The sequence below is a fragment of the Mytilus trossulus genome, chromosome 10 (assembly GCF_036588685.1).
Source record: "Mytilus trossulus isolate FHL-02 chromosome 10, PNRI_Mtr1.1.1.hap1, whole genome shotgun sequence".
Lineage (NCBI taxonomy): Eukaryota > Metazoa > Mollusca > Bivalvia > Mytilida > Mytilidae > Mytilus > Mytilus trossulus.
Genome location: NC_086382.1, coordinates 67,792,607 through 67,819,627, shown reverse-complemented (window position 1 = coordinate 67,819,627; position 27,021 = coordinate 67,792,607). Strand labels below are relative to the sequence as shown.

At 33.3% G+C, this 27,021-nt stretch overlaps 2 protein-coding genes across 2 annotated transcripts in view; both read right to left on the bottom strand.

Annotated features, from left to right (window-relative positions):
* Positions 1–202: 202 nt before the first annotated feature.
* Positions 203–4,231, bottom strand: LOC134688410 (neurogenic locus notch homolog protein 1-like). The gene is made up of 7 exons (XM_063549116.1): positions 4,121–4,231; positions 3,589–3,756; positions 2,942–3,169; positions 2,299–2,412; positions 1,287–1,460; positions 633–824; positions 203–308 (listed from the first exon to the last, which is right to left on the bottom strand). The coding sequence occupies exons 1-7, from the start codon at positions 4,203–4,205 to the stop codon at positions 214–216; spliced, it is 1,056 nt and encodes a 351-aa protein (XP_063405186.1). The 5' UTR covers positions 4,206–4,231; the 3' UTR covers positions 203–213.
* A 2,932-nt stretch (positions 4,232–7,163) lies between these two features.
* The window catches only part of LOC134688106 (neurogenic locus notch homolog protein 1-like), a 47,539-nt gene continuing 27,681 nt past the window's right edge, over positions 7,164–27,021 (bottom strand). The window contains exons 20-54 of the mRNA XM_063548576.1: positions 26,772–26,885; positions 26,424–26,537; positions 25,933–26,046; positions 25,386–25,499; positions 24,837–24,950; positions 24,488–24,601; positions 23,997–24,110; positions 23,443–23,556; positions 22,892–23,005; positions 22,544–22,657; positions 22,053–22,166; positions 21,506–21,619; positions 20,960–21,073; positions 20,612–20,725; positions 20,121–20,234; positions 19,576–19,689; positions 19,030–19,143; positions 18,496–18,609; positions 18,005–18,118; positions 17,462–17,575; positions 16,918–17,031; positions 16,569–16,682; positions 16,078–16,191; positions 15,533–15,646; positions 14,987–15,100; positions 14,638–14,751; positions 14,146–14,259; positions 13,601–13,714; positions 13,050–13,163; positions 12,500–12,613; positions 11,668–11,781; positions 11,132–11,245; positions 8,708–8,821; positions 8,420–8,533; positions 7,164–7,366 (exon numbers count right to left, since the gene is read on the bottom strand). Of these exons, the coding sequence (XP_063404646.1) occupies positions 7,164–7,366; positions 8,420–8,533; positions 8,708–8,821; positions 11,132–11,245; positions 11,668–11,781; positions 12,500–12,613; positions 13,050–13,163; positions 13,601–13,714; positions 14,146–14,259; positions 14,638–14,751; positions 14,987–15,100; positions 15,533–15,646; positions 16,078–16,191; positions 16,569–16,682; positions 16,918–17,031; positions 17,462–17,575; positions 18,005–18,118; positions 18,496–18,609; positions 19,030–19,143; positions 19,576–19,689; positions 20,121–20,234; positions 20,612–20,725; positions 20,960–21,073; positions 21,506–21,619; positions 22,053–22,166; positions 22,544–22,657; positions 22,892–23,005; positions 23,443–23,556; positions 23,997–24,110; positions 24,488–24,601; positions 24,837–24,950; positions 25,386–25,499; positions 25,933–26,046; positions 26,424–26,537; positions 26,772–26,885 (4,079 nt within the window). The remainder of the gene's footprint in view (positions 7,367–8,419; positions 8,534–8,707; positions 8,822–11,131; positions 11,246–11,667; positions 11,782–12,499; positions 12,614–13,049; positions 13,164–13,600; positions 13,715–14,145; positions 14,260–14,637; positions 14,752–14,986; positions 15,101–15,532; positions 15,647–16,077; positions 16,192–16,568; positions 16,683–16,917; positions 17,032–17,461; positions 17,576–18,004; positions 18,119–18,495; positions 18,610–19,029; positions 19,144–19,575; positions 19,690–20,120; positions 20,235–20,611; positions 20,726–20,959; positions 21,074–21,505; positions 21,620–22,052; positions 22,167–22,543; positions 22,658–22,891; positions 23,006–23,442; positions 23,557–23,996; positions 24,111–24,487; positions 24,602–24,836; positions 24,951–25,385; positions 25,500–25,932; positions 26,047–26,423; positions 26,538–26,771; positions 26,886–27,021) is intronic.

Sequence of the window (27,021 nt, the reverse complement as noted above, 5' to 3'; positions counted from 1 at the left end):
ACAGTTAACAATGATATAAATTTAAAACAAATAAAACTGTAAAACATGTGATTAAAAGGAATGAGATAATATTTTAATAGTTAGTAGGACGTACATGAATAATAAATTTTAAATTTGTTAATTAGAAAACAATAGTATAAAATACAATGTACAAACACTCAATTGTTGTATCATTTTGTCATAGTTAATACTGTATATAATATCACCGTCCTGTTAATTTGCAATTTGCATAGCCACTCCTATTAATATGATAGTGTTCAGCATTATCCAGGAGAAATTAAAACTGGAAGCCTTTGACTGAAGTGCACCTGTGGAGAAAAATCAATTTTTTAACACCAAATTATCAAACTGTTTTATATATTATATGCAAAGCGCCGTTCTAAGTCTTAGTTTGCAGTATTTGCTGCTTGTTAGTATTTAATTTACGTTAAAACAATCATTAACCGGCATGCTTAACTTGTTGATATCCCAAAATACATTCGAGCAAAAAGTGCATTTTATGTTATCAATATCTATATATAAAACTGAGATCAATGTGTCTGATGAAATTTCGTTTGTATTTTATTTGTTTTGTTTACTGTTTCAATACTGTTTTTCTAAATCAATAAGCATTTTATTATTTTGATATATACCTGGATGCATCATACATTCAGGTGTCTGGCCGTCCCATTCACCAATCATTAGACATGTTCTTGTCAGATTGCCTGCAGCGAGGACCGGTGACTCTTCTTTGCAGACGTAGGTGGCGATCTGTCCTGGACCTGTTTCAAACAATTGCAATTGCGTGGTGGAATGTTCTTCTGGTCTGCCGCAATCAATCAGTTCTGTTATAATTACAAAAAAAGACAAAATACAAATATCTTTCTTTTTTACGTGAGGAATGGTCAAAATTCTGTCTATTTATGAGTAAAACTCATATATATGTCCTTTGAATAAACAAATACTTCAAGCATCTGCACTACACTTCTTAATTCATATTTTGCAATTATGACAAAAGTTTGTCAGAAATCAGATCTGATATTCTTCCTCAGTTATAATAACCTTCCATCATTACCGAAATGACCAAAGAAATATCATTTATAACTATTGATGTAAATGTTCTTTGGTTTTTCTAGTTTTTGTTTACTACTTGGCTTTGATTGCAATTGTTTTGGTATATAGTGTCAACATGCATTTTGTAACAAATGGCCATAAAAGGAAAAAAAGTATTGTACATGGCATACGAACAAATTAGTTAAAGGTGTTGATATTATGGTAAGGATATAATTAAAAATGCCCTAACGTACCGCATGATGGAAGTGTTCCATTCCATTCTCCATTAATTTGACAAACCCTGTACATATCACCGTCTTTACGTTTGTAATACTCATCACAAGTATAACTAACGGTATCAGTTGGAGAAATTCCAGTCATGTTCATTGTAGCATTTCCGACATCTTCTGGTTCAGGACATTCAATTCCTATAATTATATCAAAATCTTAGTATTATACAAAATTCATAGAATCATACCACAAAATTTTAGATTTATACAGAAATCCTAAATAAAATGTCACACATTGAACAGGATCTTCGTTTCCTATCGGATAACCTCATTTTACCACCCAATCCCAACCTTGTTTTGTTGTGCCTCGTTTAAATCAGCCATCATTTTTCATATTTATCTGTATACTAGTATATTGTTTCTTTTGTCTTTTTTATTGTAATTTTTGGGATTTTTTACCATCGTATTGTTAGCTTGCCTTCGACTTAATAATGAGTTTGTGTTACCCTAAAGAATCTCCGGTCTCTAAATTTTACGCTTGATATGTTTAACACTGTGAATATCAACAATTATCTTTTAATTCAACTGCCCTATATGCAATGTACGAATAAACAAAATGGTCTTTAATATTTACCAAAGGTACCAGGATTATAATTTAATACGCCAGACGAGTGTTTCGTCTACATAAGACTCATCAGTGACGCTCAAATAAAAAGCGTTTAAGCGAAATATAATTTGTAAGGACTACACACGTAATCCAAAGGTAAGCTTAACAAACCTTTAGACATATGAAGCCCCTTTCTGTAACCATAAAACGCATACGTAGCTTTCATTGTTATATTTGTAGATCTGTTATCTTCATGTCATGTACTTTTTTTCTGTTCGTAGAATTGTTTTGAACAACTCCTCCGTATTTTGCCGAAATTTGTATTGTCTACTTCCCTTTCTTGTTTTTAAATCAATGAATCAAATACACAAAGGCGGTCAAACCCATAGCGATGCTGACCATTACAATTTCAACAGACCTATTACTTACGATGTTCACAATTGATTCCACTAAAGTATCCCTCACATGTACATGTATATGTTCCAGGTCCATCCTCACAAGAGGCACCATTCTGGCATGGATCAGAACCACAGTCATTATACTCTACAATATAAATCAGAATCTATTTAATCTTTATTTTAAAGTTGCTATAGAAAATATCTCCTAAATGAAATGACCACATGTGATATGTATGTCACTTATAATCGTGCCCTTTTTACTTTATTTTTAATTTTTTCACAATGTTGCATAACATAGGTAACAACCCGGGATGTCAAAATTGCAAATGAGACTACATACATTTCTGGAATACTACATTGTACATTTGTTCAAAGATGTTTGTCTGTTTAATTTTGAAATTGATTTTCAACTACAATCTTAGTTTTGTTAAATATTACTTTCTAGAAATGTGTATTCGACTTAAACATTCTATTGAAATTGGTCATTGAACAATATCAATACCGTATATATCTGGAACTGCGTTCATGCAAGCAATGTATGTTACATGGATAATGAAGCAGACATAACTATGCAAAGACAAGTTCGACGAATGGTAGTTCAGACAATCGGACGGGCATATATTTACGTTACTTACTCTACTAGTGATTTTGGCGACACAGAAAAACACAATTACCTGGTATTAAGCAAACACTGAAATCTGCCCGACATCCTTCATCTACCCACACTCCTGTTGTATTATATCCAAAGGAATAACCATCTGTGCATTCACCGTCCGAAATAGGAGAGTATTGTTTTAACAGCGTCATACTGTACAACAAGCTATTAGATGTCAGGCCTGTAACTTCGCATTCATGTCTAGCATACTGCCAGCTATCACATCTCACAGTCAAGCATTGGCCATCTGTAAAAAAAATTATCAAAACTTGATTGGAATTGTCTGCATGTCGGTTTAAAGGAGGAAACCCATATTTTATCTTAATCAGAAAGGCAAATTGTAGGTTTTTTTTAGGATTTCAAAACAGTTTACCTTTGAACTGATCTACTCAGTTTTTCTCTTGATTTTTTAACAAAAAGCGAAGACAGACAGCATAGCACAGTCACAATTCATGTTTTTGATTTTACCATGATCGAACCAAAGTAAACACGATTCAAGAATTGAAATTGAAACCTTTGCCATGTTGGAGTGTATTGTGTAATTTTCATAACGTGTAGTGTGTGTGTGGTTCCGTTAAAACCTACATATAAATGAGGAGATGAATTAGCATGAATACAGACGCTATCAGACATTTTAGTATTTTATAAATTAAAGCCTTTACCAACCTTGGCAGAGGTAAGAATTACACTCCTGAACTTTTGTTGTTTCCCCAACACATGCATTTCCCCCATGCAGTGGTGCTGGGTTTGTACAAGATCTGCTCCCTGTTTGTGTCCCACTTCCACATGACACTGAACATTTACTCCAACTCCAATCAGTCCATCCACCATCAACTGTCAAATATATTCAGATTATAAATTACACTTACAAAATCAAAAGTGACTCACAGACTATGGCTATTTGGTTTATTTAGCTACTGGTCCCAAATAAAAGTATCAAGCAACTCATTAAGTCATTTGTTTTGTATTCGATAATAAAGTTACAAGTCTAGCTTTCCGATTTGGTCTTTTTATACAAATACTCGGATAGGGAGTTAGCTCCCTGACCATGCTGATACTAGTTTTAGTAACCAATGGTGTTTCAGAAAAATTTAAATCAAGGATATTTCGATATTTGCGATTGACTAGTATAAATAAAGCCCATACCAAGGATTTTATAACTTGTCATTTTTCTTAAATAATCTCTCTGTAAACATACCTGACATCGGAGTACAATTAGCATCTGCTGGGTAAGCACATGTTGAAAGAGTAACAGACCAATGTAGTCCTTCAACACAATTCATCTGCACGGCGGCTCCATGAACACAGCGATAATATATTGAACAGTCATACGGATCCGCAACAAAATCACCTTCGTTCTTTGAAATGCACATGTCTGAAAGAACAAATAGTGCAACGTTCTTTTGACAAAACATATGATTATCATTGCAGAGTATTTATCTGGAAAAAACTTATACAGCGTTCGGTTGAAGATATAATTAGTGATTAATAGAAACACCATATGGCGTTTTCAAACTCATACCTGTATCAACTCGAGACACAAATATCATCACGGCAGTTCTCCTCGATGTATAATATTGGTTAATTTGGTGTGAGAAATTGAAAAAAAAAACCATATCATTTACATCATATCTTATACATGTTAATGAAGAACAACTTATTTCTTTGGTGTATTTTTTTATGACACATGACGAAGTACACATTGGGGCTTGATAAAACTTTTGTATAAACTGTGACTGATAAAGATTACGTAACGTCATACATATCTCTTATGTCAACCTCTGAATCCTTACCGGTGTTTGACTTTTTCCTGTCTGATTTTAACAGCATTTGGTAGAAGGTTTTGAATATTCAAATGATTTGGCATCAAGTACTCTGAATAGACTTTTATTATGAAATGCGCAACTGGCGCAATAACATTGATATAGTAAATGTTCTTGTGTTTCGAGTACAAAATGGTTCCTATTGGGTATATCCGAAATAGAGAACTTTTCATGGATACATTGAATTCTTCTATAAGCCTTAAAACATTAAATGAATTATAAAAAATAACTTCATTATAAAACATACACCGGGATGATGTTCATAAAAAAAATTGTGAACTGACCAAAAGTATACCCAGATCTTGTGTCATCACTTTGTTCATTAACAGTACAACCAGCGTTGTCTGGGTGGTTGCATACTTTGTTTGTCTGGTCCCAGTGTAAACCATGATCACAGAACATTGGAGATGTAATACCATTGCGGCAAACATAATAGGCATCACATGTCAATTGGTTAGAATAGAAGCCGTCAGCTTTGCCACTGCAGAAATCTATATGTAAAGAACGAAAAAAATTGACTGCTTCATATGAGACAAGATTATTCAGTAACACGTCCATTAACAATCCATTTGTGAATCACGTGTTAAAGATGTTAGCAATAGTATTCACTATCTCTAAACAATGATGAATTTTGTCATATAAACTAGTTTGATCTTATAAATGCAGTTGTCCTACAATTAATTACAATTTAAAATGTAAAAAGTATATATTCGTTAAACATTTCGCCTTTTATTTCTACTAACTTATTTAATTGGTTGCTGTTACATCAACGCTTCTTACACATACACCACATGAATACTATAAATCAAAAAATTATTGGGAGCATATATTATTGCTATTCTACTTGACGAAACAAAACCAGAGATTATACATTAATAAGGAAAAGCAACCAATATTCAACATGTATCAGACTTTAAGTGTTTTTGTTGCAAAAGCCATGTAATTCCATTATCTTCCTCTTTAGTACTTCGCAATAATTGCTGCAGAAGGTCGTTGATTTTCTCTAGGTATATCGCCCTTATCAATTAGTGTAAACTGTTTGTCATGATTATATTCTAGAATGAATTATAGTTCCCCGAGTGAAGGTTTTGTTAAGTATTTGAGATCGGAAGTGGTTCAACTTTTAATGAGGGCATTTGTGTGTGACTTAAACCTTCTATCAGGAATATCATTTTCAAAAACACAGAAATGATTGAGAAAGAGTAGTTTACCTGAGTTGACGAATGGAGACTCTGAAAAAGAAAACTTTTTTTTTAATGATTTTCAAAATGGTGACATACCAAAACGTCCTACTAAAATATATCATTCGATAGTGTAGTTAGATAATAATAACTATTGAGTATAAGTTCATTCTAGCGTTTGTTAAAACATTTTAACCCGCTGCATTTATTTGCACCAGTCCTATATCTAACTTTCATTGAAATTGAGTTCCGATTTAAAATGAATGGTAATTTTAAATACAAAAGTTTACAACATAAGTCGAAATTGTTTCTTTTTATTATATTAGGACATCGTTTTTGTCATTTGTACAATATTGTTGGTATATTAAATTTGTAGTTAATATTACTTAATGTGATTTTAATGCATTTGTTGGGAGTTGAAAATAAAGGCAAAAGTAGTAAACCGCTGTTCAAAATTTATTTATTATTTAGAAAAAAAAATCAAATTCGGTGCTAAATCTGAGATCTGAGGGGAAAACCTCAAATAAAAGAGGATAGCCACGACACAACAGAATATAAAATTAAATTGTAACACAAACAGAAACAAACTATAATATAACAATGGCCATTGTCCAGACTTGGTACAGGACATTTTAGAACAAAAAATTGTGGGTTGAACATCGTTTTGTGGCATACCAAACCTCCCGCTTTTATTGCATTGTTAAATATAACATTTAAATGACAACATTACATGACAGGACTACAATATAAATAAATGGGAGAACACAAAGAACAAAGAAGCACACGAGTAATAGCTAAAAACAGGTACCAGGTTTAGAATTTAATACGCAAGACGCGCGTTTCGTCCACACAAGACTAACCAGTGACGCTCAGATGAAAACAGTTCTAAAGTAAAATCAAGAACTAGTACGAAGTTGAAGAGCATAATTAAGTGTTGTTGTTATTTAACATATTATTGATATGTTGAAAACTATACTTAAACTAACTGTTAACAAAACTTTTAATTTTTAAAATACTAAGGCTTTTCTACCTTTCCGAATTTTTGGTTCTCAATGCTCTTCAGCTTCGTACTTTATTTTGTCTTTTTAACATTTTTCGATTCGAACGTCACTGATGAGTCTTTTGTAGACGAAACGCACGTCTGGCGTTAATATAAAATGCAAATCCTGGTATCTACGATGAGTTGATTTGCAATTATGAACTTGTGTATTTACAATTTCCATCATTTGATAAAAGATTAAACTTTAAAAAAGAATATTTCCAAACCTGCACAATCTGCTTCATTAGAACATGTTTGAGTCTTGTATTGTTCTCCTTCACAGTTTTTACCACCACCAATTGGTTCTGGGCTGGAACAATCTCTCGTTGAAATCTGTATACCACTACCACAAGTTGTCGAACATACCGAAAACTCACTCCATATAGACCATCCACCATCATCTACAATAAACATTAAATCAAAACTCTGCATTTTTGATTCACCTTTTTGAAAGGTTACTCAATTTTGTTAACGTTTACGCGCATTTTTTCATATAGACTACTGGACTTGCGTTCTCGAGGTAGCCGGTTTCCCTTGAGTATATCCTGAGTTGTTCCTGATTTTTCCAAGGCATACAGTATTGAGGATTAAGATTAAAGACAGGTCGATCCTAAGTCGCAATGGCGTGTACGGGTAACTAAAGGGTACCATATCATGATGCTGAATTTATATTTTAGCCTGTTAAATAGCATGAAACATTTGGAATTCAGCGTGTCGGTTTATTTAAAACAAATAGATATAGGAAGATGTGGTGTGAGTGCCAATGAGACAACTCTCCATCCAAATAACAATTTAAAAATTAAACCATTATAGGTTAAAGTACGGCCTTCAACACGGAGCCTTGGCTCACACCGAACAACAAGCTATAAAGGGCCCCAAAATTACTAGTGTAAAACCATTCAAACGGGAAAACCAACGGTCTAATCTATATAAACAAAACGAGAAACGAGAAACACGTATATATTACATAAACAAACGACAACTACTGTACATCAGCTTCCTGACTTAGGACAGGTGCAAACATTTGCAGCGGGATTAAACGTTTTAATGGGCCCAAACCTTCTCCTTTTTTCTGAAACAATAGCATAACATCACAACATATAAAAACATACGATAAAATATCAATTAGCAGACTTAACTCAATCAAAAAACGTATGATTACACAAAGAACGAATAAATTTGATCTGCGATATCTGAATACAAATGTACAGTTAATTAAATATTAGAGACAAACAGTCATGACCAAAAGGCTATCAAACAAATTCAAACACACTGAGAAATATTTAACCAATCAATGTTCACTTTAGAAAAAAACCGGTTTTTTGTAAATATCTAATATGAATATCTTCAAGTACTGTTAAACTGATAATGTGAACACAACTGTGACTTGTCTTGTATTGTTATTGGCTAGCTGCCTGATTTTGCAGAGTTACTGTAATTTAAAGTTTACTTACGGTTTTGACAATTTTCTCCATAAAATTGACCAACACATGAACAATGGTATCCATTTACTCTGTCTTCACAGCTCCCATCATTCTCACATGGTAACGGTGCACATTCGTCAATATCTACAAATATCAAGTTTGTTTTAATATTTATTTGATAGATCGTTGGGAATATTTCAAATGCAAAATTGAAATTCAAAATAGACCGTTCACGTTATTTTTTTTTATCAATGAGACAATATCAAACGTATGTGACAAATGATCGGATAACGATGTAACATTTAAATATAGTCTTACCTGTTTGGCAGGTGTCGTCCGTATATCCTGGAGCACATTCACAACTGTACCCATTAACTTCATCATTACAGGTACCACCATTATTACAAGGATCAGATTCACACTCGTTAATATCTGCAATAATATGAACAAAATATAATGATGTTTTATGTAAATTGTTATACTCTGATTGTTGGTCTTTTTTTCCTGTCAAACACTTAGTTTAAATAGTTATAGTTAGATACTTTGCCAGACACTGCTTACCATTGAACATTAATTTTAAGCAACATGATTCATGTTAAAGGGGGGAAATGATAAACAAGATTCAAAAACTGTCATTAAAACTCACTTGCGAACGTTCTTATCATTGTCAAAAATTTGTAGAAAGTAGCCTATTGATTGGCACATGAACTTAAGCATTTTATGAATACCATTTGTGACCTTCCTCCCAAAATGTATATTATACACCTATTGACTGGGTGTGAGGGTAATAGCAAGTTTGTTGTCCCTGAGATACCAACTATTGCTCGAGGCAAAGCCGAGAGCAATATTTGGTATGCGAAGGGACAACAAACTTGTTATTATCCGTACACCCAGTCATTAGGTGTTTTATTATACTGAACAAAACAGCCATTAAGTGTTTTATATACCTAATAACTAATTTTTTAAAAGTGTAAATATATCATCTGATTGAAAAGAAAAATGTTACATAACTTTTATACATGCACACGGTGAACTGTAATTTTTTTTATAATTCGTTTTGTATTTATAAATATTTCATTAATTTCAAAAAAGACTAGAAATACTTGTGTTTAACTTTCCGTGCTTATAATAAATTCTATCTAAATTACGACAAACGCATATTTAATTCACTTTTGATATACGGAGAGCGAATCCATATTATGAATAAGTTACTATATTTTAGATCTTTTAAAAACATTTCATTGGAGATTTTCTTTCTCTTTTATAATTGCTTCTCGTAAGTAAAATTACAATCAACACAAACAGACTCCACCTTTTACAACATAAAGGTGAGTTTGGCGTTACAAATCATACGTAACCAAGCAGAGTAGTCAATGACATCATTATTGTCCAATGAAAAATAAGCATGAAAAAGTACAGGAAAGATGATTATGGAACTATTAACCGGGGCAATAGTCTTTGAAGCTATTGACTGGCAAATGGTTCTGTGGAATGAAATAGCACAACTATTTCATTATTTTTATATAGAAAAAACGTACTGAGGTATAATAATGATCTCAATTTCTTACTTAATTCTTTTAGGTTTTGTTCTTCTTATTGTTAATATGCACGTTCTATCTATATTCATTACCAAAGCTAAAGCATGATTGTCATTAATAAAAACAAAACTATTTGCTGATAAATATGGGCTACAAAAATTTAGATTAGTTTCGCCAATGCATCATTACGCTATTATCATTTATATTAATTTTATTCTCATTTATTTCACGGTCACTCCCATCATACCCGGGAACACATGCGCAACTATATTCATTTATTCCATTCGTACAACTCCCTCCATTTTTACAGGGAATGTGTGCACACTCGTCAATGTCTGAAAATTTATCGTTCATTTACAAGTGGTAAGTTACGTTGTTTAAGGTTGTGGCGAGTACCGAAGTACCGTTCTTTTTAAATGTAAATGTTTACTAACTAATTTGAATGTCTTCCAATGTAACAATGATATATACAAAATTGAAATAAAACACGTATATTAGCATTACAACCTATTAACAAAGGACAAAGAAAACATACAAATCTGTATAAAAAAATCTAGAGGTGAAAATAGGGTCATCCGAATATTGAAAATTTCGACTACACTAAATCGTCCAAGGTTCGATGTGGTTTATTTTATCATAATTGAATGAAAATAAAATAGCACTTATTGTATTTTCTCTGAAACCCAAAAGTTTAACATTTAATATTCTCAAAACTAGTGTGACGTCTTCATGTTAAAACTCATAATCACCTAACAAGATATTTCAGAATTTGTTATCTATTAGTTAGCATAATATAGTCATTCAAACACCGACGTTTAAATAATGTGTTGAAACGGCAAAATCACAATGCAAATATGAGCACTAGAACATAATTTTCCAATCAATTTTCTGCTTTTTAAGTTTAATTGAAGGTTAGAAATCAAAATAAGGGACACTGTCTTACATATACCAATTTGAATTAATTCCCAAATATTACACCATTTCGTTTCAAACTGAGTTAAAAACCCTATTAAAATTTAAAATGTGACCGTTTTGCCCTTTTCTACCTCAATCAATGAATCACTTTATTTCAGATTTTTTAACTTTAACCGAACTTCTATGAGCAAATGGCAAATCTGTGATGTACTCAGAACATATAACAGAATATCTTCTTTCATTACAAATGATAAGATAAGGTGACACTAATAGATAACTGTCTTCTTACTTATTTCACAATGAACTCCGTCATATCCGGGAACACACGAACACGTGTATCCATTCACATTATCTGTACAGCTACCTCCGTGTTCACATGGTGTAGATGCACATTCGTTTATATCTGTTAAATCATACAAAACGAAACATGTTTAATTGAAAGGAGCAATAAAAAATAAGCTCATCATATATACAAGAATTGACATGTTGAACACCAGACGCGCGTTATTGATAGCAAAAACTTATCAATCACACTCAAATCAAAAAGGGGAAATGGAGGAAAAATTCTGATAGTTTAAGAGCATTGATGATCCAATTATTTTTTCTAAAGATTTGCCATATAAAACAAAAGAAATCTACATTCCTGGAATAGCAAATCATAAGTAGTTGGTAACTAAAACTTCTTGAACGTTGTTTATTATCATTATTTAACATCATGAAGTAAAAATTATTGAATCAGGACTAAATCAGATTTGGAAAATCAGTCTTTCCTAATTTTAATTTTTGATTTGTGCCGACAAATACCACGGATTAGCAAAATATTACCTATTTCACAGTGAACTCCATTATAACCTGGAGCACATGTGCAGGTGTATCCATTTACTTCATCAGTACAGCTACCTTCATTATTACAAGGTGCAGACGCACATTCATCAATATCTGTAAACAACAATATAATGTATGTTAACAGACCATTGAAATTGGTAAAGGTGTTTCGATATGTACCTTTGAAAACGTGTACCAAGTCAGACAACCAAGTTCATTATGTGTACACATTCAATATGACAATAAGTTTTCACATCAATAAATCATAATATCTAACTGGCAGTTCTACGGAGAAGCCTCACGTTGAGTTTATATGCGTCCGTTATATCATATACACATAATAAGCAGCTATTTTGAGGTTTTTAAAGAAACTCACTATTACTCAATATGGTATTTTACACAAATATTTTCAAATACTAATTAATTTCGTTTTACATGGGGAACCGGAGGAACCCTGCTGGAATCTTAAATGTTCCAGTTTTGTGACAGTTATTATAATACTAGTACCCAGCGGCACATGTGCAGGTGTAATATTTTATTCCATCAGTACAGGTACCTCAATTCTGACATGGCTTTGGAGCACATTCGTCAATATCTGAATGTGATTGGAAAAGATAAGTTAGTTGTTTCATATGCAACCTTTTGCATCAAAACGTTCTGCCCTTAACACCTGCTTCATCAATGAACCAACATATTTCATATGTTGTAACCTCAACCAAAATTCTATGAATTTAAGGCTAATCTGTGATGTTCTGAGATTATATAGCAGAATATCTCATTTAATTACAAATGATAGCATGAGATGACACTAATAAAACAACTGTCTTCTTACTTATTTCACAATGAACTCCGTCATATCCGGGGACACATTCACATGTGTATCCATTCACATTATCTGTACAACTACCTCCGTTTCCACATGGGCCAGATGCACATTCATTGATATCTGTTAAATTTAAATAAAAAAATCTTTTATGGGAAGATTCATTCAACAAAAAAAGCTCATAATATATAATAGCATCGAAGTTGTGTACGACAGACGTGCGTTTTGGCTCTGAAAGACTGATTGGTGACGCTTGAATAAAAAATAAAAAAATGGCAAAATAAAGTTCAAAGTTAAAGAGCATTGCAGACCCAAAAATCATAAACATTTGTCAAAAGTAGCTAATGTAATCTTTTCCTGGGAAAGAAAATCCTGTAAATTTGGTCACCGAATGCTTTCACACCTTATAACTCTACATTTTTTTTAATTTCTTAAGTTAAACAAAAAGAAGGATAAATACATAGTATAAAAAGGACTGAATTTAGATTTCGAAAATCAGTCTTCTATTATTTATTGGTTGACTTCAGCTGACAAACCACGCTGAATGACAAAGACTTACCTCTTTCACAGTGAACTCCATTATAACCTGGAGCACATGTACAGGTGTATCCATTCACTTCATCAGTACAGCTACCTCCATGTTCACATGGTCCAGATGCACATTCATTTATGTCTGTTAAATTATACAAAATAAAAAATGTTTATAGAAAGTTGCAATCAACTCAAACGCTCATCATAGATGCAAGCATAGAAATTTTGTACGCCAGATGCATTTTTTGTCTTCAAAGGACCCATCATTGCACTCGAATCAGAAAGTTGATAAAGCCAATAAAAAATACAGAATTGATGGGCATTCAGGACACAAATTTCTTAAAGTTTTGTCGAATTTAGCTCAGGTAATCTTTTGTTGGGATAAAAAAAATCCGTAGTATTTGTACATTTATCCTTACGAACATCACATTGTCTGTTATCATTCTTTAACTCCCTTAAATGAAACTTACTATTTAAAGCAGTTGAAAAACAAGGTCTTAATTTCATTTTGAAAATCAGTCTTTTGATATTTCTTTTCTGACTTGAGCTGACAAACCCCATGGATTGACAAAACCTTACCTATTTCACAATGAACTCCATTATAACCTGGAGCACATGTGCAGGTGTATCCATTCACCTCATCTGTACAGCTACCTCCATGTTCACATGGTCCAGATGCACATTCATTTATATCTGTTAAATTATACAAAACAAAAGATGTTTAATGGAAAGTTGCAATCAACTCAAACGCTCATCATAGATGCTAGCATAGAAATTTTGTACGCCAGATGCATTTTTTGTCTTCAAAGGACCCATCATTGGCGCTCGAATCAGAAAGTTAAAGGCCAATAAAGAATACAGAATTGATGGGCATTCAGGACACAAATTTTTTTTGTCGAATTTAGCTCAGGTAATCTATTGTTGGGATAAAACAAATCCGTAGTATTTGTACATTTATCCTTACGAACATCACATTGTCTGTTATCATTCTTTAACTCCCTTAAATGAAACTTATTATTTAAAGCAGTATAAAAACAAGGTTTCAATTTCATTTTGAAAATCAGTCTTTTGATATTTCTTTTCTGACTTGAGCTGACAAACCCCATGGATTGACAAAACCTTACCTATTTCACAATGAACTCCATTATAACCTGGAGCACATGTGCAGGTGTATCCATTCACCTCATCTGTACAGCTACCTCCATTATCACAAGGTGCAGACGCACATTCATCAATATCTGTAAACAAAAAGATGATATGTGTAAACAGACCAGAAAATAGTAAAGGTGGTACAATTGGTACCCTACAAAAACTTATACTTAGTCAGACAATCAAGTTCCGTATGTGTACATATTTAAAATGACATCAAATTTTATAGCAAGTAAATTATATTTTCTGACTGAAGCTTCGACAGAGGAAGCCTCACGTTGAGATCATATGCTTTCGACATATACAATACACATTATCATTAAAAGAAATATTGAGATTTTGACCTACAAACTCACTTTATTTCAATGTGTGAAGTACCACACATGTTTTTCAAATGTTACTTACTATTGTTTAACAAAGGGATGAAAACCACTGTTGGATTCTAAAATGTTTCCATTTTGTCTTACTTGTTTGACAGTTATTGTCTGTATATCCAGCGGCACATGTGCAGGTGTATTCGTTTATTCCATCAGTACAGGTACCTCCATTCTGACATGGCTTTGGAGCACATTCGTCTATATCTGAATGTATTGAAAAAGTAAAGTGAGTTGTTTTATAAGCAATGATGTGCGTCAAAAGGTTCTGCCCTTTACATCTGCAATCAATGAATCAACATATTTCATATTTTATAACCTTCACCAAAATTCTATGAACTCAAGGCAAATCTGTGTTGTTCTCACAACATACAGCAGAATATCTCATTTAATTACAAATGATAGAATAGGATGAAACTAATAAAAAAAACTGTCTTCTTACTTATTTCACAATGAACTCCGTCATATCCGGGGACACATGCACATGTGTATCCATTCACGTTATCTGTACAGCTACCTCCGTGTTCACATGGTCCAGATGCACATTCATTGATATCTGTTAAATTATACAAAACAAAAGATATTTTATGGGAAGATGCAATCAACACAAAAGCTCATCATATATACCTCATAGAAATTGTGTACGTCAGACGTGCGTTTTGGCTGCAAAAGACTGATCGATGGCGCTCTAATAAAAAAAGTAAAACAATGGCATGAACAAGTACAAAGTTGAAGAGCATTGCAGACACAAATATCATAAACATTTGTCAAAGATAGCTAATGTAATCTATACCTGGGAAAGAAAATCCTGATAATTTGGTCACCAAATCCTTTCACACCTCATAACTCACCATTCTATTACTTTCTAAAGTTAAACAAACTGAACAATAAATATAAAAAAGGACTGAATTTAGATTTCGAAAATCAGTCTTTAATTATTTATTGGTTGACTTCAGCTGACAAACCCCGCTGAATGACAAAGACTTACCTCTTTCACAGTGAACTCCATTATAACCTGGAGCACATGTACAGGTGTATCCATTCACTTCATCAGTACAGCTACCTCCATGTTCACATGGTCCAGATGCACATTCATTTATATCTGTTAAATTATACAAAACAAAAGATGTTTAATGGAAAGTTGCAATCAACTCAAACGCTCATCATAGATGCTAGCATAGAAATTTTGTACGCCAGATGCATTTTTTGTCTTCAAAGGACCCATCATTGGCGCTCGAATCAGAAAGTTAAAGGCCAATAAAAAATACAGAATTGATGGGCATTCAGGACACAAATTATTTTTGTCAAATTTAGCTCAGGTAATCTATTGTTGGGATAAAACAAATCCGTAGTATTTGTACATTTATCCTTACGAACATCACATTGTCTGTTATCATTCTTTAACTCCCTGAAATGAAACTTATTATTTAAAGCAGTATAAAAACAAGGTTTTAATTTCATTTTGAAAATCAGTCTTTTGATATTTCTTTTCTGACTTGAGCTGACAAACCCCATGGATTGACAAAACCTTACCTATTTCACAATGAACTCCATTATAACCTGGAGCACATGTGCAGGTGTATCCATTCACCTCATCCGTACAGCTACCTCCATTATCACAAGGTGCAGACGCACATTCATCAATATCTGTAAACAAAAAGATGATATGTGTAAACAGACCAGAAAATAGTATGGGTGGTACAATTGGTACCCTACAAAAACTTATACTTAGTCAGACAATCAATTTCAGCATGTGTACATATTTAAAATGACATAAAATTTTATGAAAAGTAAATCATATTTTCTGACTGCATCTTCGACAGAGGAAGCCTCACGTTGAGATCATATGCTTTCGACATATACAATACACTTTATCATTAGAAGACATATTGAGTTTTTGTCCTACAAACTCACTATATTTCAATGTGTGAAGTACCACACATATTTTCAAATGTTACTTACTATTGTTTAATAAAGGGATGAAAACCACTGTTGGATTCTAAAATGTTTCCATTTTGTCTTACTTGTTTGACAGTTATTGTCTGTATATCCAGCGGCACATGTGCAGGTGTATTCGTTTATTCCATCAGTACAGGTACCTCCATTCTGACATGGCTTTGGAGCACATTCGTCTATATCTGAATGTATTGAAAAAGTAAAGTGAGTTGTTTTATAAGCAATGATGTGCGTCAAAAGGTTCTGCCCTTTACATCTGCAATCAATGAATCAACATATTTCATATTTTATAACCTTCACCAAAATTCTATGAACTCAAGGCAAATCTGTGTTGTTCTCACAACATACAGCAGAATATCTCATTTAATTACAAATGATAGAATAGGATGAAACTAATAAAAAAAACTGTCTTCTTACTTATTTCACAATGAACTCCGTCATATCCGGGGACACATGCACATGTGTATCCATTCACGTTATCTGTACAGCTACCTCCGTGTTCACATGGTCCAGATGCACATTCATTGATATCTGTTAAATTATACAAAACAAAAGATATTTTATGGAAAAAAGCAATCAACACAAAAGCTCATCATATATACTAGCATAGAAATTGTGTACGTCAGACGTGCGTTTTGGCTGCAAAAGATTGATCGATGGCGCTCTAATAAAACAGTAAAACAATGGCATGAACAAGTATAAAGTTGAAGAGCATTGCAGACACAAATATCATAAACATTTGTCAAAGATAGCTAATGTAATCTATTCCTGGAACAAAATCCTGATAATTTGGTCACTAAATCCGTTCACACCTCATAATTCACCATTCTATAACTTTCTAAAGTTAAACAAACTGAACAATAAATATAAAAAAGGACTGAATTTAGATTTCGAAAATCAGTCTTTCATTATTTATTGGTTGACTTCAGCTGACAAACCCAGCTGAATGACAAAGACTTACCTCTTTCACAGTGAACTCCATTATAACCTGGAGCACATGTACAGGTGTATCCATTCACTTCATCAGTACAGCTACCTCCATGTTCACATGGTCCAGATGCACATTCATTTATATCTGTTCAATTATACAAAACAAAAGATGTTTAATGGAAAGTTGCAATCAACTCAAACGCTCATCATAGATGCTAGCTTAGAAATTTTGTACGCCAGATGCATTTTTTGTCTTCAAAGGACCCATCATTGGCGCTCGAATCAGAAAGTTGATAAGGCCAATAAAATTACAGAATTGATGGGCATTCAGGACACAAATTTCTTTTGTCGAATTTAGCTCAGGTAATCTATTGTTGGGATAAAACAAATCCGTAGTATTTGTACATTTATCCTTACGAACATCACATTGTCTGTTATCATTCTTTAACTTCCTTAAATGAAACTTATTATTTAAAACAGAATAAAAACAAGGTCTTAATTTTATTTTAATCAGTCTTTTGATATTTCTTTTCCGACTTGAGCTGACAAATCCCATGTATTCACAAAACCTTACCTATTTCACAATGAACTCCATTATAACCTGGAGCACATGTGCAGGTGTATCCATTCACTTCATCTGTACAGCTAGCTCCATTATCACAAGGTGCAGACGCACATTCATCAATATCTGTAAACAAAAAGATGATCTGTGTAAACAGACCAGAAAATAGTAAAGGTGGTACAATTGGTACCCTACAAAAACTTATACTTAGTCAGACAATCAAGTTCCGTATTTGTACATATTTAAAATGACATCAAATTTTATAGCAAGTAAATCATATTTCCTGACTGAAGCTTCGACAGAGGAAGCCTCACGTTGAGATCATATGCTTCCGACATATACAATACACATTATCATTAGAAGAAATATTGAGTTTTTGTCCTACAAACTCACTATATTTCAATGTGTGAAGTACCACACATATTTTCAAATGTTCCTTACTATTGTTTAACAAAGGGATGAAAACCACTGTTGGATTCTAAAATGTTTCCATTTTGTCTTACTTGTTTGACAGTTATTGTCTGTATATCCAGCGGCACATGTGCAGGTGTATTCGTTTATTCCATCAGTACAGGTACCTCCATTCTGACATGGCTTTGGAGCACATTCGTCTATATCTGAATGTATTGAAAAAGTAAAAAGTAGAAACACAAAAAAAACGAATTCCGAGGAAAATTCAAAAAGGAAAATCCAAAATCAAAAGGCAAAATCAAAAGTCCAAACACATCAAACGAATGGATAACAACTGTCATATTCCTGACTTGGTACAGGCATTTTCTAATGTAGAAAATGGTGGATTGAACCTGGTTTTATAGCTAGCTAAAGTGGGTTGTTTTATAAGCAATGATGTGCGTCAAAAGGTTCTGCCCTTTACATCTGCAATCAATGAATCAACATATTTCATATTTTATAACCTTCACCAAAATTCTATGAACTCAAGGCAAATCTGTGTTGTTTTCACAACATACAGCAGAATATCGCATTTAATTACAAATGATAGAATAGGATGAAACTAATAAAAAAAACTGTCTTCTTACTTATTTCACAATGAACTCCGTCATATCCGGGGACACATGCACATGTGTATCCATTCACAATATCTGTACAGCTACCTCCGTGTTCACATGGTCCAGATGCACATTCATTGATATCTGTTAAATTATACAAAACAAAAGATGTTTAAGGGGAAGATGCAATCAACACAAAAGCTCATCATATATACTAGCATAGAAATTGTGTACGTCAGCCGTGCGTTTTGTCTGCAAAAGACTGATCGATGGCGCTCTAATAAAAAAGTGAAACAATGGCATAAATAAGTACAAAGATGAAGAGCATTGCGGACCCAAATATCATAAACATTTGTCAAAGGCAGCTAATGTAATCTATTCCTGGGAAAGAAAATCCTGATAATTTGGTCACTAAATCCTTTCACACCTCATTACTCACCATTCTATAACTTTCTAAAGTTAAACAAACTCATCAATAAATATAAAAAAGGACTGAATTTAGATATCGAAAATCAGTCTTTAATTATTTATTGGTTGACTTCAGCTGACAAACCCCGCTGAATGACAAAGACTTACCTCTTTCACAGTGAACTCCATTATAACCTGGAGCACATGTACAGGTGTATCCATTCACTTCATCAGTACAGCTACTTCCATGTTCACATGGTCCAGATGCACATTCATTTATATCTGTTAAATTATACAAAACAAAAGATGTTTAATGGAAAACTGCAATCAACTCAAACGCTCATCATAGATGCTAGCATAGAAATTTTGTACGCCAGATGCATTTTTTGTCTTCAAAGGACCCATCATTGGCGCTCGAATCAGAAAGTTAAAGGCCAATAAAAAATACAGAATTGATTGGCATTCAGGACACAAATTTCTTTTGTCGAATTTAGCTCAGGTAATCTATTGTTGGGATAAAAAAAATCCGTAGTAATTGTTCATTTATCCTTACGAACATCACATTGTCTGTTATCATTCTTTTACTTCCTTAAATGAAACTTACTATTTAAAGCAGTATAAAAACAAGGTCTTAATTTCATTTTTAAAATTAGTCTTTTGATATTTCTTTTCTGACTTGAGCTGACAAATCCAATGTATTTACAAAACCTAACCTATTTCGCAATGAACTCCATTATAACCTGGAGCACATGTGCAGGTGTATCCATTCACCTCATCTGTACAGCTAGCTCCATTATCACAAGGTGCAGACGCACATTCATCAATATCTGTAAACAAAAAGATGATATTTGTAAACAGACCAGAAAATAGTAAAGGTGGTACAATTGGTACCCTACAAAAACTTATACTTAGTCAGACAATCAAGTTCCGTATGTGTACATATTTAAAATGACATCAAAATTTATAGCAAGTAAATCATATTTTCTGACTGAAGCTTCCACAGAGGAAGCCTCACGTTGAGATCATATTCTTTCGACATATACAATACACTTTATCATAAAAAGACATATTGAGTTTTTGTCCTACAAACTCACTATATTTCAATGTGTGAAGTACCACACATATTTTCAAATGTTCCTTACTATTGTTTAACAAAGGGATGAAAACCACTGTTGGATTCTAAAATATTTCCATTTTGTCTTACTTGTTTGACAGTTATTGTCTGTATATCCAGCGACACATGTGCAGGTGTATTCGTTTATTCCATCAGTACAGGTACCTCCATTCTGACATGGCTTTGGAGCACATTCGTCTATATCTGAATGTATTGAAAAAGTAAAGTGAGTTGTTTTATAAGCAATGATGTGCGTCAAAAGGTTCTGCCCTTTACATCTGCAATCAATGAATCAACATATTTCATATTTTATAACCTTCTCCAAATTCTATGAACTCAAGGCAAATCTGTGTTGTTCTTACAACATACAGCAGAATATATCATTTAATTACAAATGATAGAATAGGATGAAACTAATAAAAAAAACTGTCTTCTTACTTATTTCACAATGAACTCCGTCATATCCGGGGACACATGCACATGTGTATCCATTCACGTTATCTGTACAGCTACCTCCGTGTTCACATGGTCCAGATGCACATTCATTGATATCTGTTAAATTATACAAAACAAAAGATGTTTAATGGGAAGATGCAATCAACACAAAAGCTCACAATATATACTAGCATAGAAATTGTGTATGTCAGACGTGCGTTTTGTCTGCAGAAGACTGATCGATGGCGCTCTAATAAAAAAGTGAAACAATGGCATAAATAAGTACAAAGTTGAAGAGCATTGCGGACCCAAATATCATAAACATTTGTCAAAGGCAGCTAATGTAATCTATTCCTGGGAAAGAAAATCCTGATAATTTGGTCACCAAATCCTTTCACACCTCATAACTCACCAATCTATAACTTTCTAAAGTTAAACAAACTCAACAATAAATATAAAAAAGGACTGAATTTAGATTTCGGAAATAAGTCTTTAATTATTTATTGGTTGACTTCAGCTGACAAACCCCGCTGAATGACAAAGACTTACCTTTTTCACAGTGAACTCCATTATAACCTGGAGCACATGTGCAGGTGTATCCATTCACTTCATCAGTACAGCTACCTCCGTGTTCACATGGTCCAGATGCACATTCATTTATATCTGATAAATTATACAAAACAAAAGATGTTTAATGGAAAGTTGCAATCAACTCAAACGCTCATCATAGATACTAGCATAGAAATTTTGTACGCCAGATGCATTTTTTGTCTTCAAAAGACCCATCATTGGCGCTCGAATCAGAAAGTTGATAAGGCCAATAAAAAATACAGAATTGATGGGCATTCAGGACACAAATTTCTTTTGTCGAATTTAGCTCAGTTAATCTATTGCTGGGATAAAATAAATCCGTAGTATTTGTTCATTTATCCTTACGAACATCACATTGTCTGTTATCATTCTCTAACTTCCTTAAATGAAACTTACTATTTAAAGCAGTATAAAAACAAGGTCTTAATTTCATTTTGAAAATTAGTCTTTTGATATTTCTTTTCTGACTTGAGTTGACAAATCCAATGTATTCACAAAACCTTACCTATTTCACAATGAACTCCATTATAACCTGGAGCACATGTGCATGTGTATCCATTCACCTCATCTGTACAGCTAGCTCCATTATCACAAGGTGCAGACGCACATTCATCAATATCTGTAAACAAAAAGATGATATGTGTAAACAGACCAGAAAATAGTAAAGGTGGTACAATTGGTACCCTACAAAAACTTATACTTAGTCAGACAATCAAGTTCCGTATGTGTACATATTTAAAATGACATCAAATTTTAAAGCAAGTAAATCATATTTTCTGACTGAAGCTTCGACAGAGGAAGCGTCACGTTGAGATCATATGCTTTCGACATATACAATACACTTTATCATTAGAAGTTATATTGAGTTTTTGTCCTACAAACTCACTATATTTCAATGTGTGAAGTACCACACATATTTTCAAATGTTCCTTACTTTTGTTTAACAATGGGATGAAAACCACTGTTGGATTCTAAAATGTTTCCATTTTGTCTTACTTGTTTGACAGTTATTGTCTGTATATCCAGCGGCACATGTGCAGGTGTATTCGTTTATTCCATCAGTACAGGTACCTCCATTCTGACATGGCTTTGGAGCACATTCGTCTATATCTGAATGTATTGAAAAAGTAAAGTGAGTTGTTTTATAAGCAATGATGTGCGTCAAAAGGTTCTGCCCTTTACATCTGCAATCAATGAATCAACATATTTCATATTTTATAACCTTCTCCAAATTCTATGAACTCAAGGCAAATCTTTGTTGTTCTCACAATATACAGCAGAATATCTCATTTAATTACAAATGATAGAATAGGATGTAACTAATAAAAAAAACTGTCTTCTTACTTATTTCACAATGAACTCCGTCATATCCGGGGACACATGCACATGTGTATCCATTCACGTTATCTGTACAGCTACCTCCGTGTTCACATGGTCCAGATGCACATTCATTGATATCTGTTAAATTATACAAAACAAAAGATATTTTATGAAAAAAAGCAATCAACACAAAAGCTCATCATATATACTAGCATAGAAATTGTGTACGTCAGACGTGCCGTGCGTTTTGGCTGCAAAAGATTGATCGATGGCGCTCTAATAAAACAGTAAAACAATGGCATGAATAAGTACAAAGTTGAAGAGCATTGCGGACACAAATATCATAAACATTTGTCAAAGGTAGCTAATGTAATCTATTCCTCGGAAAGAAAATCCTGATAATTTGGTCACCAAATCCTTTCACACCTCATAATTCACCATTCTATAACTTTCTAAAGTTAAACAAACTCAACAATAAATTTAAAAAAGGACTGAATTTAGATATCGAAAATCAGTCTTTAATTATTTATTGGTTGACTTCAGCTGACCAACCCCGCTGAATGACCAAGACTTACCTCTTTCACAGTGAACTCCATTATAACCTGGAGCACATGTACAGGTGTATCCATTCACTTCATCAGTACAGCTACCTCCATGTTCACATGGTCCAGATGCACATTCATTTATATCTGTTAAATTATACAAAACAAAAGATGTTTAATGGAAAGTTGCAATCAACTCAAACGCTCATCATAGATACTACCAAAGAAATTTTGTATGCCAGATGCATTTTTTTGTCTTCAAAGGACCCATCATTGGCGCTCGAATCAGAAAGTTGATAAGGCCAATAAAAAATACAGAATTGATGGGCAATTCAGGACACAATTTTTTAAAGTGTTGTCGAATTTAGCTCAGGTAATCTATTGTTGGGATAAAAAAAATCCGTAGTATTTGTTCATTTATCCTTTCGAACATCACATTGTCTGCTATCATTCTTTAACTTCCTTAAATGAAACTTACCATTTAAAGCAGTATAAAAACAAGGTCTTAATTTCATTTTGAAAATTAGTCTTTTGATATTTCTTTTCTGACTTGAGCTGACAAATCCCATGTATTCACAAAACCTTACCTATTTCACAATGAACTCCATTATAACCTGGAGCACATGTGCAGGTGTATCTATTCACCTCATCTGTACAGCTACCTCCATTATCACAAGGTGAAGACGCACATTCATCAATATCTGTAAACAAAAAGATGATCTGTGTAAACAGACCAGAAAATAGTAAAGGGGGTACAATTGGTACCCTACAAAAACTTATCCTTAGTCAGACAATCAAGTTCAGCATGTGTACATATTTAAAATGACATCAAATTTTATGACAAGTAAATCATATTTTCTGACTGAAGCTTCGACAGAGGAAGCCTCACGTTTAGATCATATGCTTTCGACATATACAATACACTTTATCATTATAAAACATATTGAGTTTTTGTCCTACAAACTCACTATATTTCAATGTGTGAAGTACCACACATATTTTCGAGTGTTACTTACTATTGTTTAACAAAGGGATGAAAACCACTGTTGGATTCTAAAATGTTTCCATTTTGTCTTACTTGTTTGACAGTTATTGTCTGTATATCCAGCGGCACATGTGCAGGTGTATTCGTTCATTCCATCAGTACAGGTACCTCCATTCTGACATGGCTTTGGAGCACATTCGTCTATATCTGAATGTATTGAAAAAGTAAAGTGAGTTGTTTTATAAGCAATGATGTGCGTCAAAAGGTTCTGCCCTTTAAAACTGCAATCAATGAATCAACATATTTCATATTTTATAACCTTCACCAAAATTCTATGAACTCAAGGCAAATCTGTGTTGTTCTCACAACATACAACAGAATATCTCCTTTAATTACAAATGATAGAATAGGATGAAACTAATAAAAAAAACTGTCTTCTTACTTATTTCACAATGAACTCCGTCATATCCGGGGACACATGCACATGTGTATCCATTCACGTTATCTGTACAGCTACCTCCGTGTTCACATGGTCCAGATGCACATTCATTGATATCTGTTAAATTATACAAAACAAAAGATATTTTATGGGAAGATGCAATCAACACAAAAGCTCATCATATATACTAGCATAGAAATTGTGTACGTCAGACGTGCGTTTTGGCTGCAAAAGACTGATCGATGGCGCTCTAATAAAAAAAAAGTAAAACAATGGCATGAATAAGTACAAAGTTGAAGAGCATTGCGGACACAAATATCATAAACATTTGTCAAAGGTAGCTAATGTAATCTATTCCTGGGAAAGAAGATCCTGATAATTTGGTCACCATATCCTTTCACACCTCATAATTCACCATTCTATAACTTTCTTAAGTTAAACAAACTGAACAATAAATATAAAAAAGGACTGAATTTAGATTTCGAAAATCAGTCTTTCATTATTTATTGGTTGACTTCAGCTGACAAACCCCGCTGAATGACAAAGACTTACCTCTTTCACAGTGAACTCCATTATAACCTGGAGCACATGTACAGGTGTATCCATTCACTTCATCAGTACAGCTACCTCCATGTTCACATGGTCCAGATGCACATTCATTTATATCTGTTAAATTATACAAAACAAAAGATGTTTAATGGAAAGTTGCAATCAACTCAAACGCTCATCATAGATGCTAGCATAGAAATTTTGTACGCCAGATGCATTTTTTTTCTTCAAAGGACCCATCATTGGCGCTCGAATCAGAAAGTTGATAATGCAAATAAAAAATACAGAATTGATGTGCATTCAGGACACAAATTTCTTTTGTCGAATTTAGCTCAGGTAATCTATTGTTGGGATAAAACAAATCCGTAGTACTTGTACATTTATCCTTTCGAACATCACATTGTCTGTTATCATTCTTTAACTTCCTTAAATGAAGCTTATTATTTAAAACAGTATAAAAACAAGGTCTTAATTTCATTTTGAAAATCAGTCTTTTGATATTTCTTTTCTGACTTGAGCTGACAAATCCCATGTATTCACAAAACCTTACCTATTTCACAATGAACTCCATTATAACCTGGAGCACATGTGCAGGTGTATCTATTCACCTCATCTGTACAGCTACCTCCATTATCACAAGGTGCAGACGCACATTCATCAATATCTGTAAACAAAAAGATGATCTGTGTAAACAGACCAGAAAATAGTAAAGGTGGTACAATTGGTAACCTACAAAAACTTATACTTAGTCAGACAATCAAGTTCCGTATTTGTACATATTTAAAATGACATCAAATTTTATGACAAGTAAATCATATTTTCTGACTGAAGCTTCGACAGAGGAAGCCTCACGTTGAGATCATATGCTTTCGACATATACAATACACATTATCATTAGAAGAAATATTGAGTTTTTGTCCTACAAACTCACTATATTTCAATGTGTGAAGTACCACACATATTTTCAAATGTTCCTTACTATTGTTTAACAAAGGGATGAAAACCACTGTTGGATTCTAAAATGTTTCTATTTTGTCTTACTTGTTTGACAGTTATTGTCTGTATATCCAGCGGCACATGTGCAGGTGTATTCGTTTATTCCATCAGTACAGGTACCTCCATTCTGACATGGCTTTGGAGCACATTCGTCTATATCTGAATGTATTGAAAAAGTAAAGTGAGTTGTTTTATAAGCAATGATGTGCGTCAAAAGGTTCTGCCCTTTACATCTGCAATCAATGAATCAACATATTTCATATTTTATAACCTTCACCAAATTCTATGAACTCAAGGCAAATCTGTGTTGTTCTCACAACATACAGCAGAATATCTCATTTAATTACAAATGATAGAATAGGATGAAACTAATAAAAAAAACTGTCTTCTTACTTATTTCACAATGAACTCCGTCATATCCGGGGACACATGCACATGTGTATCCATTCACGTTATCTGTACAGCTACCTCCGTGTTCACATGGTCCAGATGCACATTCATTGATATCTGTTAAATTATACAAAACAAAAGATGTTTAATGGGAAGATGCAATCAACACAAAAGCTCATAATATATACTAGCATAGAAATTGTGTACGTCAGACGTGCGTTTTGTCTGCAAAAGACTGATCGATGGCGCTCTA